Source organism: Argopecten irradians, chromosome 12 (assembly GCF_041381155.1).
Source record: "Argopecten irradians isolate NY chromosome 12, Ai_NY, whole genome shotgun sequence".
NCBI lineage: Eukaryota > Metazoa > Mollusca > Bivalvia > Pectinida > Pectinidae > Argopecten > Argopecten irradians.
The window spans coordinates 31167525-31180591 of NC_091145.1; the positions used below are offsets into that span (position 1 = coordinate 31167525).

The 13067-nt window shown below is 37.5% G+C and overlaps 1 protein-coding gene across 1 annotated transcript; it reads right to left on the reverse strand.

Moving 5' to 3' along the window:
• Window positions 1-2377: 2377 nt before the first annotated feature.
• On the reverse strand, window positions 2378-12619 carry LOC138336966 (testis-expressed protein 264 homolog). The gene is made up of 3 exons (XM_069286618.1): window positions 12340-12619; window positions 7407-7628; window positions 2378-6667 (listed from the first exon to the last, which is right to left on the reverse strand). The coding sequence occupies exons 1-3, from the start codon at window positions 12601-12603 to the stop codon at window positions 6152-6154; spliced, it is 1002 nt and encodes a 333-aa protein (XP_069142719.1). The 5' UTR covers window positions 12604-12619; the 3' UTR covers window positions 2378-6151.
• Between the last annotated feature and the right edge of the window lie 448 nt (window positions 12620-13067).

Consider the following 13067-nt stretch of genomic DNA (forward strand, 5'->3'; position numbering starts at 1 on the left):
GTGATCTGAAGCATTGGTAGAAGTCATAAATATGAACTTTGACTTTTTCAGGCATGCTAGTAAAAAGTCTGATCTCAAGACAAAGTAGTTTACGAAGGCCCGGGGGATCCGATGATTCCCAACTCATATCCAGAAAAAAGACAACTGTAAATGGATGAAATCCATAGAAACTTTCTCATACACTGAAATTTGGATCCACATATGAAAGAAAAACAAAGACATGAATTAATATTCCCAAATAGCACAAAGTTTACTACAATGAATAAATACAAATGCATTCCATTGCTTTTAACAAACGGTGCTTTTACCAGGAAGAACTGTTCACATAATATCACAATGACTAATCTAGTGGAGAAATCACAAAGAGGACGCATTTCTTAGCAGTGTGGAGATGACAAAAATATGCCACAGCATAGAAATGGCACTAAAAAAGGCCACATATCTCTTCTCATCCTGACATAGAAACAGTCAAAGATAATTTGAAATATCTCCAAACAGAAAAAGCCATTAAAACAACCGTAAGTACATAATAATTTGGCATTTTAAGAAGAAGAAACCTTTTTTTTTTTCTTTTTTTTTAATTTACTGCACATTTATAAATATTTTTCAAATACTAATCTACATGATATATGCTATCACCCAATATGTATTTCACTAAAAATTCTGTTGACCACTTATTTTCGTGACAAATTAATTTAGTGTTTTCATGCATGTACCTTTTCATAGCAACTTAATTTTGCAATTTAGACTCTAGTGGTTCTAATGTACTTTTGTTTGATACATTTTCGCGACATAAATTTTTCATGATTTCTGATGGTCCGCGAATCAAAGTACACGAAATATAATCCAGCATGAAAATAAGTTGGTTTACAACATGGAACGTCCCAGGGATCACGATCACACCAACATGGGACGTCCCAGGGATCACGATCACACCAACATGGGACGTGCCAGGGATCACGATCACAATCACACCAACATGGGACGTGCCAGGGATCACGATCACACCAACATGGGACGTGCCAGGGATCACGATCACACCAACATGGGACGTCCCAGGGATCACAATCACACCAACATGTGACGTGCCAGGGATCACGATCACACCAACATGGGACGTGCCAGGGATCACGATCACACCAACATGGGACGTGCCAGGGATCACGATCACACCAACATGGGACGTCCCAGGGATCACGATCACACCAACATGGGACGTCCCAGGGATCACAATCACACCAACATGGGACGTGCCAGGGATCACAATCACACCAACATGGGACGTGCCAGGGATCACAATCACACCAACATGGGACGTGCCAGGGATCACGATCACACCAACATGGGACGTGCCAGGGATCACGATCACACCAACATGGGACGTCCCAGGGATCACAATCACACCAACATGGGACGTGCCAGGGATCACAATCACACCAACATGGGACGTGCCAGGGATCACAATCACACCAACATGGGACGTCCCAGGGATCACGATCACACCAACATGGGACGTCCCAGGGATCACGATCACACCAACATGGGACGTGCCAGGGATCACCATCACACCAACTGGGACGCCGGATCACGATCACACCAACATGGGACGTGCCAAGGATCACGATCACACCAACATGGGACGTGCCAGGGATCACGATCACACCAACATGGGACGTGCCAGGGATCACAATCACACCAACATGGACGTGCCAGGGATCACAATCACACCAACATGGGACGTGCCAGGGATCACGATCACACCAACATGGGACGTGCCAGGGATCACGATCACACCAACATGGGACGTGCCAGGGATCACAATCACACCAACATGGGACGTGCCAGGGATCACAATCACACCAACATGGGACGTGCCAGGGATCACAATCACACCAACATGGGACGTGCCAGGGATCACGATCACACCAACATGGGACGTGCCAGGGATCACAATCACACCAACATGGGACGTGCCAGGGATCACGATCACACCAACATGGGACGTCCCAGGGATCACGATCACACCAACATGGGACGTGCCAGGGATCACAATCACACCAACATGGGACGTGCCAGGGATCACAATCACACCAACATGGGACGTCCATGGGATCACAATCACACCAACATGGGACGTCCCAGGGATCACATCACACCAACATGGGACGTGCCAGGGATCACGATCACACCAACATGGGACGTGCCAGGGATCACAATCACACCAACATGGGACGTCCCAGGGATCACGATCACACCAACATGGGACGTGCCAGGGATCACAATCACACCAACATGGGACGTGCCAGGGATCACAATCACACCAACATGGGACGTGCCAGGGATCACAATCACACCAACATGGGACGTGCCAGGGATCACAATCACACCAACATGGGACGTGCCAGGGATCACAATCACACCAACATGGGACGTGCCAGGGATCACAATCACACCAACATGGGACGTCCCAGGGATCACGATCACACCAACATGGGACGTGCCAGGGATCACGATCACACCAACATGGGACGTGCCAGGGATCACGATCACACCAACATGGGACGTGCCAGGGATCACGATCACACCAACATGGGACGTGCCAGGGATCACGATCACACCAACATGGGACGTCCCAGGGATCACAATCACACCAACATGGAGTATATTGGACAAGGCTTGTGAATCATAGGAACACTAGTGTGGCAAGTTCAATAAATACTGTATTCCACCCAATAAGTGGCCCCTACCCCTTTTTGAGACCTCAATTTCACTTACATTGACATAAATATAATACAGACTTACCTTTGAACCAATAAGATTTCTCCATTTGATTTTTTCTGTAAATTAATAAAATCTTATGAAATGGTAGGTCACATCTGGTTCTATTCTACACCCCTTCATATTTCAATGTTTAACTGCCTTGAGCGCTTATTGGGTCAAATATAGTAGGACTAATTACATGAATAACTATACACTGCTCTCCAAAAGTTCTGTTACATATATAAAGATTTGTCGGCATTTTATCTTTGAGAAAACTCTCGAACAAACAATTAATGAGTTTTAGAGAATATAAATAAGTTGATAGTTTATATATACTGATGCCTGTGTTAATAACGTAATAACATATTTCTGTACTTTATGTATACATGTATTGATAAAACTACATGTGTAACAGAACTTTTGGAGGGCAGTGTATTCCTTTCCTACATACAGTCAAAAGTTGAGTACCGGGAAACAGTTTAGAACTAAACAAACCATACAGATTATCATCAAATATTTTTTCTTAATTTCCTTAAGTCAAAACTTGTTTCTAATTAAATTTCCTTAAGTCAAAATTTTATATATTTAATGGGTTAATGAAAAGCATGGATAATTATCAATACATATTCTTTCCAAAAACAAAAGATAAGTTAAATAGTATATGATAACTGGAAAATGAAATGCATGAATAATCATTGACTCAATTTCTTCCAAGAGTCAAAAGCCAAATTAAATTGAACTACAGTTGTACCGGTAAATGAAATGCATGAATATCATCGACTTAATTTCTTCCCAGAGTCAAAAGTCAAGTTAATTGGACTACATACTGTTAAATGAAATGCATTAATTATTATCAACTTAATTTCTTCCCAGTCAAAAGTCAATTGGACTACTGGTAAATGAAATGCATGAATCATATTCGACTCAATTTGTCACAGAGTCAAAAGTCAAGTTAAATAAGACTACTATAAATGGATGAATTTCCTTTCCTTCCTAAGGTCAATATCTAAAATTTATATAGGTATGTACAACATGTACATACATAGGTATGTACAACATGTACATACCAAACTTACATACATATTAACTAAATATCTGGCATCCCACACAGAAATCTGTAGATGTACATTGTATTCCTCTAATTTTGGAACAGAAAAAAATATTGTCGTTATGATGACTGGCAGCATGATCATAAATGCAAATATCTTGAGTAAATATATACTAAAATCATGTACAGCATTACATATTAATCTTATCATTTATATTATTTATCTGACCAAAAAAACTTTTTGTCTCGTAACAGAGTTAAGTCTGATATATACATTTCAATGGAAATTTGTTAATCTAGAGTTTTGTAAAACTTTGTAAGTCTTTCATATAAAGTCTTAATAAGTTATGAAATCAATTAGTTGGTTGCATGCATTTGGATATCCACAAACTATGATAAATTCAAATGTCAAGAAAAAATAAACAAAAGTAAATTTTAAATTATTTCTGCATCTTTAAAACGTTACATATATACGTAGTAGAAAAAAGCTAGAAAAATTGCAAATATATCCAGTGTTTTTTAAATTTTTCTCAAACAGTTTATCATTAATACATATATATATCACATGCAAAAATATACATATTTAACATACATTATTCAAGTAGACTTGAAGTTGTGAATATGTGCAAATCACATGTGCTTAATGAAATGTATTTCAAACAAAACGAATAATGAATACATCTATCTAATTGACAAACATATAACTATATGATAAGCAGTATTGATTGAATTGTGTATATAGATATGTATAGTTTACATGGCTGAAATCTGACGAAAGCTCAAATTATTATTTTTTTTTGGAAGTGAGCTCAGAAACACCAGTAGACACTAGTACTGTCTTTTCAAACAACCATGACGAATCAAATAATTTGATAGATTAGCTTTGAAAGTGAATGTTAATCCACATACTAGTTCACATTTGGACATTACCCTGTAGTCCTGTACTAGGTGGCAGCCTCACGTATCAACTTTCAAGTAAACATACAACAATCTAATAACTCATATTATAAGGCCTTTTCTTTTATCTTTCATCAAAGATAAAAAGTAGGTCACATTTACTCGATTCGTGTATGCCAAACATTGCATTGGTGGACATATGGACCTATATATATACAGAGTATAAAGTTCCTGTGTCTCCTTATACCAAAGTGATAAGAATCAAGACAACCTCTTTTTGAATTATAAGTTAAGGGTCAAAATGTCACCTCAGTCCTAGTACCAAGTTCAAAGTTCTTATAATCATAATGTAGAAGCTAGAGTTTATTGAAGTGTTTTCTTGAATCTAGGTGAAAAAGTCAAAGTAAACCTAGGTCACAGAGACCTATATTTGGTACAACACACTTTCTGTTCTAGATGGACCCATACACCAAGCATGAAGTTCAAAGGCCTTACAATATGCAAATGTAGGAGCCTAAGAAGGTAGAGTCCCAACAAGCTCTTTCTAGAATGTCAGTCAAAGGTCAAAATATAGGTCATAGTGACCTACTTTTGATACGCATTGCACTATGTACATGTCCTAGTCAATAGCTAGGTGGACCAAATACACTAAATATAAGTATGAAGTTTCAGTTCCTTGAAATATAGGAGTGAGATCAAGAGCTATCCCAGAGCCTAACTCAATGTGCCCTCTTCTACTAGCTTTTCTGCTTCTGGAAGCTCTTCCGTCTATATGCTGGAAGATCTTCTGAGAAGATTTCGGCAAATTCTCTTCTTAGAAGAGCGCAAATTGAGTTGAGCTCAGAAATGAAGTGAGTGGAAGGAATGAGTGATAGACACTTATATACTTCTCAGTAAATTGTGTGAGACAAACAATGGTACAATCATCATTTAATACATACTCGCTAGAAACCATTAATGAAAATACCATCACTACAACAGCCAGCTATACAGCTAGTTCAAACTCGAATAATGGTAGGATCACTATACAAGCTACCTAGCTACAAGCATTGCTACAAACACTGGAATATAGAAAACCAACTTTACCTCACTGAGTCTAATTCATCAAAGTCATCTGTTCTAATTTCTTGTGAGAAAGCATATTGAATACGTATACTACATCCATTAGTCTGCAGTATAATCATTAGTTCACCAATTTGTGAGGAATTTGAAATTTTCTTACACAAAATTATATTTTTTACGTTTAATACCTTCTTGTAAGAGCAGACAACTCTGTATAACTTGAAGACTGTTTATACTAATGTAACCAGCAGCTATCTAGGTGTGACAACATATGACTGCATGATTCTCTTTTGATCTGTGAAGCATTAATCCGTGTAAATAAGGTGATCCCACTAATTATAATTAACATTATCATTAATTATATCTTCATATTTAATGCAATATTTATTCAGTTGGTATTTTTCCAGAAGACATTTCAGGGTCCATTTGTATTTCTTCAAATGATGAACTGGACTCGTTCCCGTCAGAAACGTCCCCGGAATTTTCACCGACATCTTTGCTCTTCTCAGGGCTGATTTCTGGAGTTGTCACTTGTTCTGAACTAAACCCAGAGTCTATTAAGTCTTGATTTTGTGTTCTTTGTGATATGTCCCTTGACTGCGATTTCGCTGGAGACTTTGATGGCCTTGGACTTCCTTCTGCAGTTGTTTCCTCGTTGTCTGAGACCTCACCCATGAAAGTTGTGGCAGAGGCCTCACTGCGGGAGACACTGCTGTCTAACATGCTTTCATCGAAGGAAGGTGCCTCAGATTCGGCGTCCTCAGTATCGTCCAGATTTAGTCCACTATCCTCCTCGGCCTCCTCCACATAGAACTCACTCTGTTTGGCCAGAGGAGCCATGAAGTGTATTTTGTCTGTGTCGTAAATTTCCAGCATCGGATGGGCACAAAGACGATGCTCCTGAAAAAAAGTTGGCATAAAGTACATGTAGTTTGTAGGAAAAACTGAGGTTCCCTAGCTATAAAAGTAAATTTACAGAGTAGATTTTCATTAACAATTCATACTGATCATGAGAAGATAATATTTTCAACATACATGATGAGATCTTCAATTTGGTATCCTCTAGCTTATGGTCCAATATTTATTTTATAATTAAAGCAAGTATTCTATGTTTGCATATTACAGAGTTATCTGCCCTTGCGGGTAGGTATCGATTGTGATGTCATGTGTTTGTGAGCGTAACATCATACTTTTCGGAGAAAATGATGTAATTTGCGCTTACAAAATATTGACGTAACAATCAATACCTATCCGCATGGAAGCTTACTCTGTAATATGCAGACAGAATAGAACTAAAAGAACCTCCAGCAACTTTCAAGTCACATATTTATATAAGCATTTTAGATACTGCTATTATTGAAAAAGAAAGGGTAAAATTGACAGTGAAAGAGTTGACAACCTGTCGCCACTGCTTTAAAGACATATCATACAAAGTCGGGAACAAGACTAACATGCGATTTGTAGAAGTTCCAAGGGAAAGAGCAAATTAAACCATAGAAATTTTTCACTTTTTGACTGATCAATCATTTAATACTTATTATTGTTATATGTATCATATCGAGAGACAAGTATCACGATACGTGTCCTATCATGTACTCAATACTTGTGAAAACTGAAATAGCAAATGAATTATTCTTACCTCTATGTACGAGTCCAGAGCTGGGTACACTTTAAATATGGCCATGAATATAGACAAGGTACTTTTGTAAGGAAAGAAAGTGCTGACGGCGAAGGAAACACTCGGCAGTTTGGTCACCTTATACCCTTCATCTAATAACTTCTTTTTGAATTCTTCATCCTCAGGTGATCCGTCCTCAGATAAAACACCTCCAACAGCATAACGCAATTTGTGAGAAGGGACCTGGAATGTCAAACAAGATAAACATTTTTATTAAGTACATGTACTAATACATTTGATAGAATTTGTCATTTTGACAGTTTTCAATCAAATGAAATATCTTATCCAACTTGTGAGTTTAAGTGATCATAGATACATTATATATATAACGGATAGCACATACAACTACGGTGGCTGATTTGTGCCATTTCGTCTTTTCGTCTTTTCGCCCCGAAAAGACGAGAATTAAGAAACCTTAATTTTCGTCTTTTCGCCCCGAAAAGACGAAATTTAACAACTTTAAATTTCGTCTTTTCGCCGCGAAAAGACGAAAAGACGAAAAGTCAAACACGAAAAGACGAAAGTGATACACGCTAATTAGCGACTTTGATTCTCGTCTTTTCGCCTTCAAAATTCTCGTCTTTTCGTCTTTTCGCCCCGAAAAGACGAAAATTAACAAACCTTAATTTTCGTCTTTTCGTCTTTTCGCCCCGAAAAGACGAAAATTAACAAACCTTAATTTTCGTGTTTTCGTCTTTTCGCCCCGAAAAGACGAAAATTAACAAACCTTAAATTTCGTCTTTTCGTCTTTTCGCCCCGAAAAGACGAAAATTAACAAACCTTAATTTTCGTCTTTTCGTCTTTTCGCCTTCCGGTCTGGTGTGGAAGTCATTTTGAAATCTTTTTATCTTAATATTGACTTAATTGTTCAATATAGAAGCATCAAAGTAGTTTATGATAACAATCGATTTATTAAATTGATAGTATTACAAGTATCTTCATCAATAACTAAGATTAGAAGTTTTAAAACAGAAGTCAACATGTTTGTTTACAGCAGTTACGTAGATTTCTCACACGTGGCATATGCCACGTGCCACTAACAGATTCATCATTCCGCAAATCCTTTAGCGTGATTGATACATTTTTTTAAAATTCATTAATATCTTATTTTTTTGTGTTCTAATCGCCCTCTTTAGCAATTACGCTTATCAAAACATTGCCGTGTATATGTAAGGACCATAATGAACTTAAGATGCTAAACATAGCACTTACAGGAGTTGCCTCCCCTACACAACTTGGAAAAAAAAGTTGTCGGCGGGTATTATTTGAAAGCGTTTGAACCACGGATAAACTTGTTAACAAAATAATTTATGAAAGATAACTCGTGAAGACTTTGAGTTTAAAGGAAGGACTTGTACCAAGAAATTGCTCAAATACAGTTAATTATAACAGTCAATCAGTAGGTACAATGTACTGTGTATTATTTGAAAAGACATTTTGACTACATACATGACATGGTCTTCATCATAATTGTACATTAGAAATTACATTATAATCTCCGTCGTATATGATAGATGACAAAGTATATCTGTAATTTGTATTTTTTTCGGGGCGAAAAGACGAAAAGACGAAAATTAAGGTTTGTTAATTTTCGTCTTTTCTTCGGGGCGAAAAGACGAAAAGACGAAAATTAAGGTTTGTAATTTTCGTCTTTTTGGGGCGAAAAGACGAAAAGACGAGATTTTTTAAGGCGAAAAGACGAAAATTAAATGCGCTAATTAGCGTGCTTCACTTTCGTCTTTTCGGGGCGAAAAGACGAAATTTAAATTTGTTAATTTTCGTCTTTTCGGGGCGAAAAGACGAGAATTAAGATATTTAATTTTCGTCTTTTCGGGGCGAAAAGACGAAAAGACGAAATGGCATAAATCAGCCACCGTATACAACCTCAATATTCCAGGGGTTAATTGTTCTCAATGACTGTATGGTATATATCCATACACCCCTGGACTATTTACTTACATGTGCAGTTTATATATTACTCCATCAATGTTAGAGGTATAGCACGACGAGACACTTTTGATCATTACGTCGTGTCTAACATCAGAAGTTTCTCAATATTGAGATCGTATATTATTGGTTTATATATATATTTGTCATAGCAATATTGAAGGCATTTCAAGATCTGTAGAAAAACACTCTGATCAACTACATATACAGCCTGATTAGAAAGTCTTCAAGACTATAAAGGGTGAGCTAGCTATATATATATTGCACCTCCAACCTCAAAACCCATATATGTACCATTAATTGGTCAAATTTATTCATGCGTGTACTGTATAAATAAATCAAAGGACTTTAATACACAAGTTGTCGCACAGAGACTTTAGCTATATGCTATATACATAGAAATAATATATATATATAGTCCAGGGATGAATAAAACTACAATGATTGCGTAACAGACTAACAGTTCTGGATCAACAACCAGGTATATACGTACCGGTAGCTCCAATGGTAGAGCAAATATTCTATGTATACTATATATAGCATTTGGAGGGTCTTAGATTTGCCTATAATTATCCATATTATATTCAGTTTGGTTCTAACTAAATTTGATATGCATTTTAATAACAAGGGATCCCAGAGGGATCTTGGCGCCCACCAAAGAATGATCTATATCTGACAAAGGAAAGATGGATCTTTTCTCTACTTTTTAAACTTTTTCAAACATACTACATATAAAATTTGAGACAGATTGCTTCAGTACCTTTTGAGAAATAGCGGTAACAAACTTCAACTATCAAAATCCAAGATGACTCCTTGGCGGCCATCTTGTTGATCAATCTGTCCCAAATCACAATATGCACAAATAGGGCCCTAGGGGAACCTACATGTGAAATTGGAGAAAGATCCATTCAATACTTTCTGAGAAATAGCGATAACAAACTTTGAATATAAAAATCCAAGATGGCTGCCTGGCAGCAATTTTGTTGACCGATCGGTCCCAAAATGAAATATGCACAACTAGGTCCCTAGAGGAACCTACATATGAAATTTGAGACAGATCCCTTCAGTACTTTCTGAGAAATAGCCATAACAAACTTTAACTATCGAAATCCAAGATGGCGGCCTGGCAGCCATCTTGTTCACCCATTGGTCCAAAAATGCAATATGCACAACAAGGGCTCTAGAGGAACCTACATATTAAATTTGAGAAAATCCCTTCAGCGCTTTTTGAGAAATGGGGATATCAAACCTTAACTATCAAAATCCAAGATGGCCGCCTGGCGGCCATCTTGTTTTTCCTATCAGACTCAAAATCTGTATGGCACAACTAAGAACCAAGGGTACCCTCCATGTGAAGTTTGAACAAAATCCCTTCAGTAGTTCTCAAGAAATATTGATAACAAACTTCAACTACCAAAATCAAAGATGGCTGCCTGGCGGCCATCTTGTTTTTCCGATCAGCCTCAAAATCTGTATGGCACAACTAGGTACCAAGGGTAACCTCCATGTGAAGATTGAACAAAATCTCTTCAGTAATTTTCAAGAAATACCGATAACAAACTTCAACTGCCAAAATCAAAGATGGCTGCCTGGCGGCCATCTTCTTTTTCCGATCAGCCTCAAAATCTGTATGGCACAACTACTGTGACCAAGGGTAACCTCCGTGTGAAGTTTGAACAAAATCCCTTCAGTAGTTCTCAAGAAATATCGATAACAAACTTCATCTGCCAAAATCAAAGATGGCCGCCTGGCGGCCATCTTGTTTTTCCGATCAGCCTCAAAATCTGTATGGCACAACTAGGGACCAAGGGTAACCTCCATGTGAAGTTTGAACAAAATCCCTTCAGTAGTTCTCAAGAAATATCGATAACAAACTTCAACTGCCCAAATCAAAGATGGCTGCCTGGCGGCCATCTTGTTTTTCCGATCAGCCTCAAAATCTGTATGGCACAAATATGGACCAAGGGAACCCTCCATGTGAAGTTTGAACAAAATCCCTGCAGCAGTTTTTAAGAAATAGTGATAACAAGCATTGTTTATGAACGGACGACGGACGACGGACGGCGGACCACGGACGCAGGGCGATTTGAATAGCCCACCATCTGATGATGGTGGGCTAATAAATACTGTATTTGACCCAATACATCCGTATAAGCACCCCTCCCCTTTTTTAGACTTCAATTTCACTTACTTTGATTTAAAAGCAGACTGAAAATATTAAAATTGTGTTGGTTTCCTTACCGATATCTTTTGCAAATTGATTTATGGCTTACTTTGAAGAATAATCTTATGAAAGACTAGTCCAAATCTGTTTCTATTACAGGTAAGCACCCCTTATTTGCCTCAATTTTTATTTTAAGTGCTGTGGGTGCTTATTGGTTCAAATACCTTATGATATAAGGTGATATAAACAGTACTTAAATTTGAACCTGGCTCTACCAAAATGTTTATATATATACATTTCATTGTCCAGATCAAGGGTAAATTTCAGGGTGATCTGACCTAGTTATTCTTGACACTTGTATAAAGAGCCAATACACATACTATGCCATTGTAGTGAATTAGCACAGTGATTATATATATGCTATGTACATACATTTTTAAAAGATCTTGGCCTATATTGAATACTGTATATTCCATGGAAACAAACTTAAGACAAGAACAATGTACATATAGACTATTGTTTTATCTATTTAAATTAAATGAGTCGACGAGAATATATTACTGGCACGTGGCCTATTGTTCAGTGATATACGCAGAATCTGTAGGTAAACAATTCGCCATTGTATCATGTGGTTTTTGTTTATCTCATTTAAATGTCTTGTAATGTATTTGCAATGGAACGTTTACTTTCAGAAATCTGCCATTCGGTTTTGAATGTATATTCCCGTTTTGACTAATAATTGCATCATAAGACTGGAAAGATCAGATCGTAATATTTGTTTACCACTTTGGGGTTGTCGTAGTAAATACAGACAACTCGATGGCCATTCGAAGGGGCGAGCAAACTGATGTCACTGCACAGCTGACCTGCTTCTTTGTAGGGCCCTCGTGCAAATTTGTATGCAATGGTAACCTCTCCTATTGGAGGCTTTCCGGTTCCAACAGTCACATTTTCAAATATGCCAGAGTAAACAATCAAAACAAAAAGTGTTAACAGCAAACAAAACAGCAATATTCCTATCCCTGCCAGCAGGAGTACTTCCGCCATTTCTGTCAATATTCCACTCGGATGACAACAACAAATTTGTAATAACCTGCCTATCGAAGCAAAGTCACGAAACGTTCCGAACGTTAGCCGTTTAAAGGGAAATAACTCTGCTTCACTTAAAATTTCCCGGGAAAAATCAAAAAAAATATTATTACACAAAATGATAACAAAAACCCGACATGTTTTAGAGAAAGTAATAATAACTATGAAAAGGAAATTATATTATGTAGAGCTATCACAGAAATTAAAGGCTTACTACATTTCCTACTCAAAAATAAAAAGTTTCTAAAAACATTGATAACATTTAACAAAATATTTAACGATAAACGCCAGATTCTATGCGTAATCTAAGCTGAAACTGAAAGTGAAGATTCATTGCGCTGGTTTGACGTCTAGCGCAGTGGTAGGACGACGACAGGAAACATAAGACGACCCGCGATATGAAAAGGTGATGATAAGTGTAC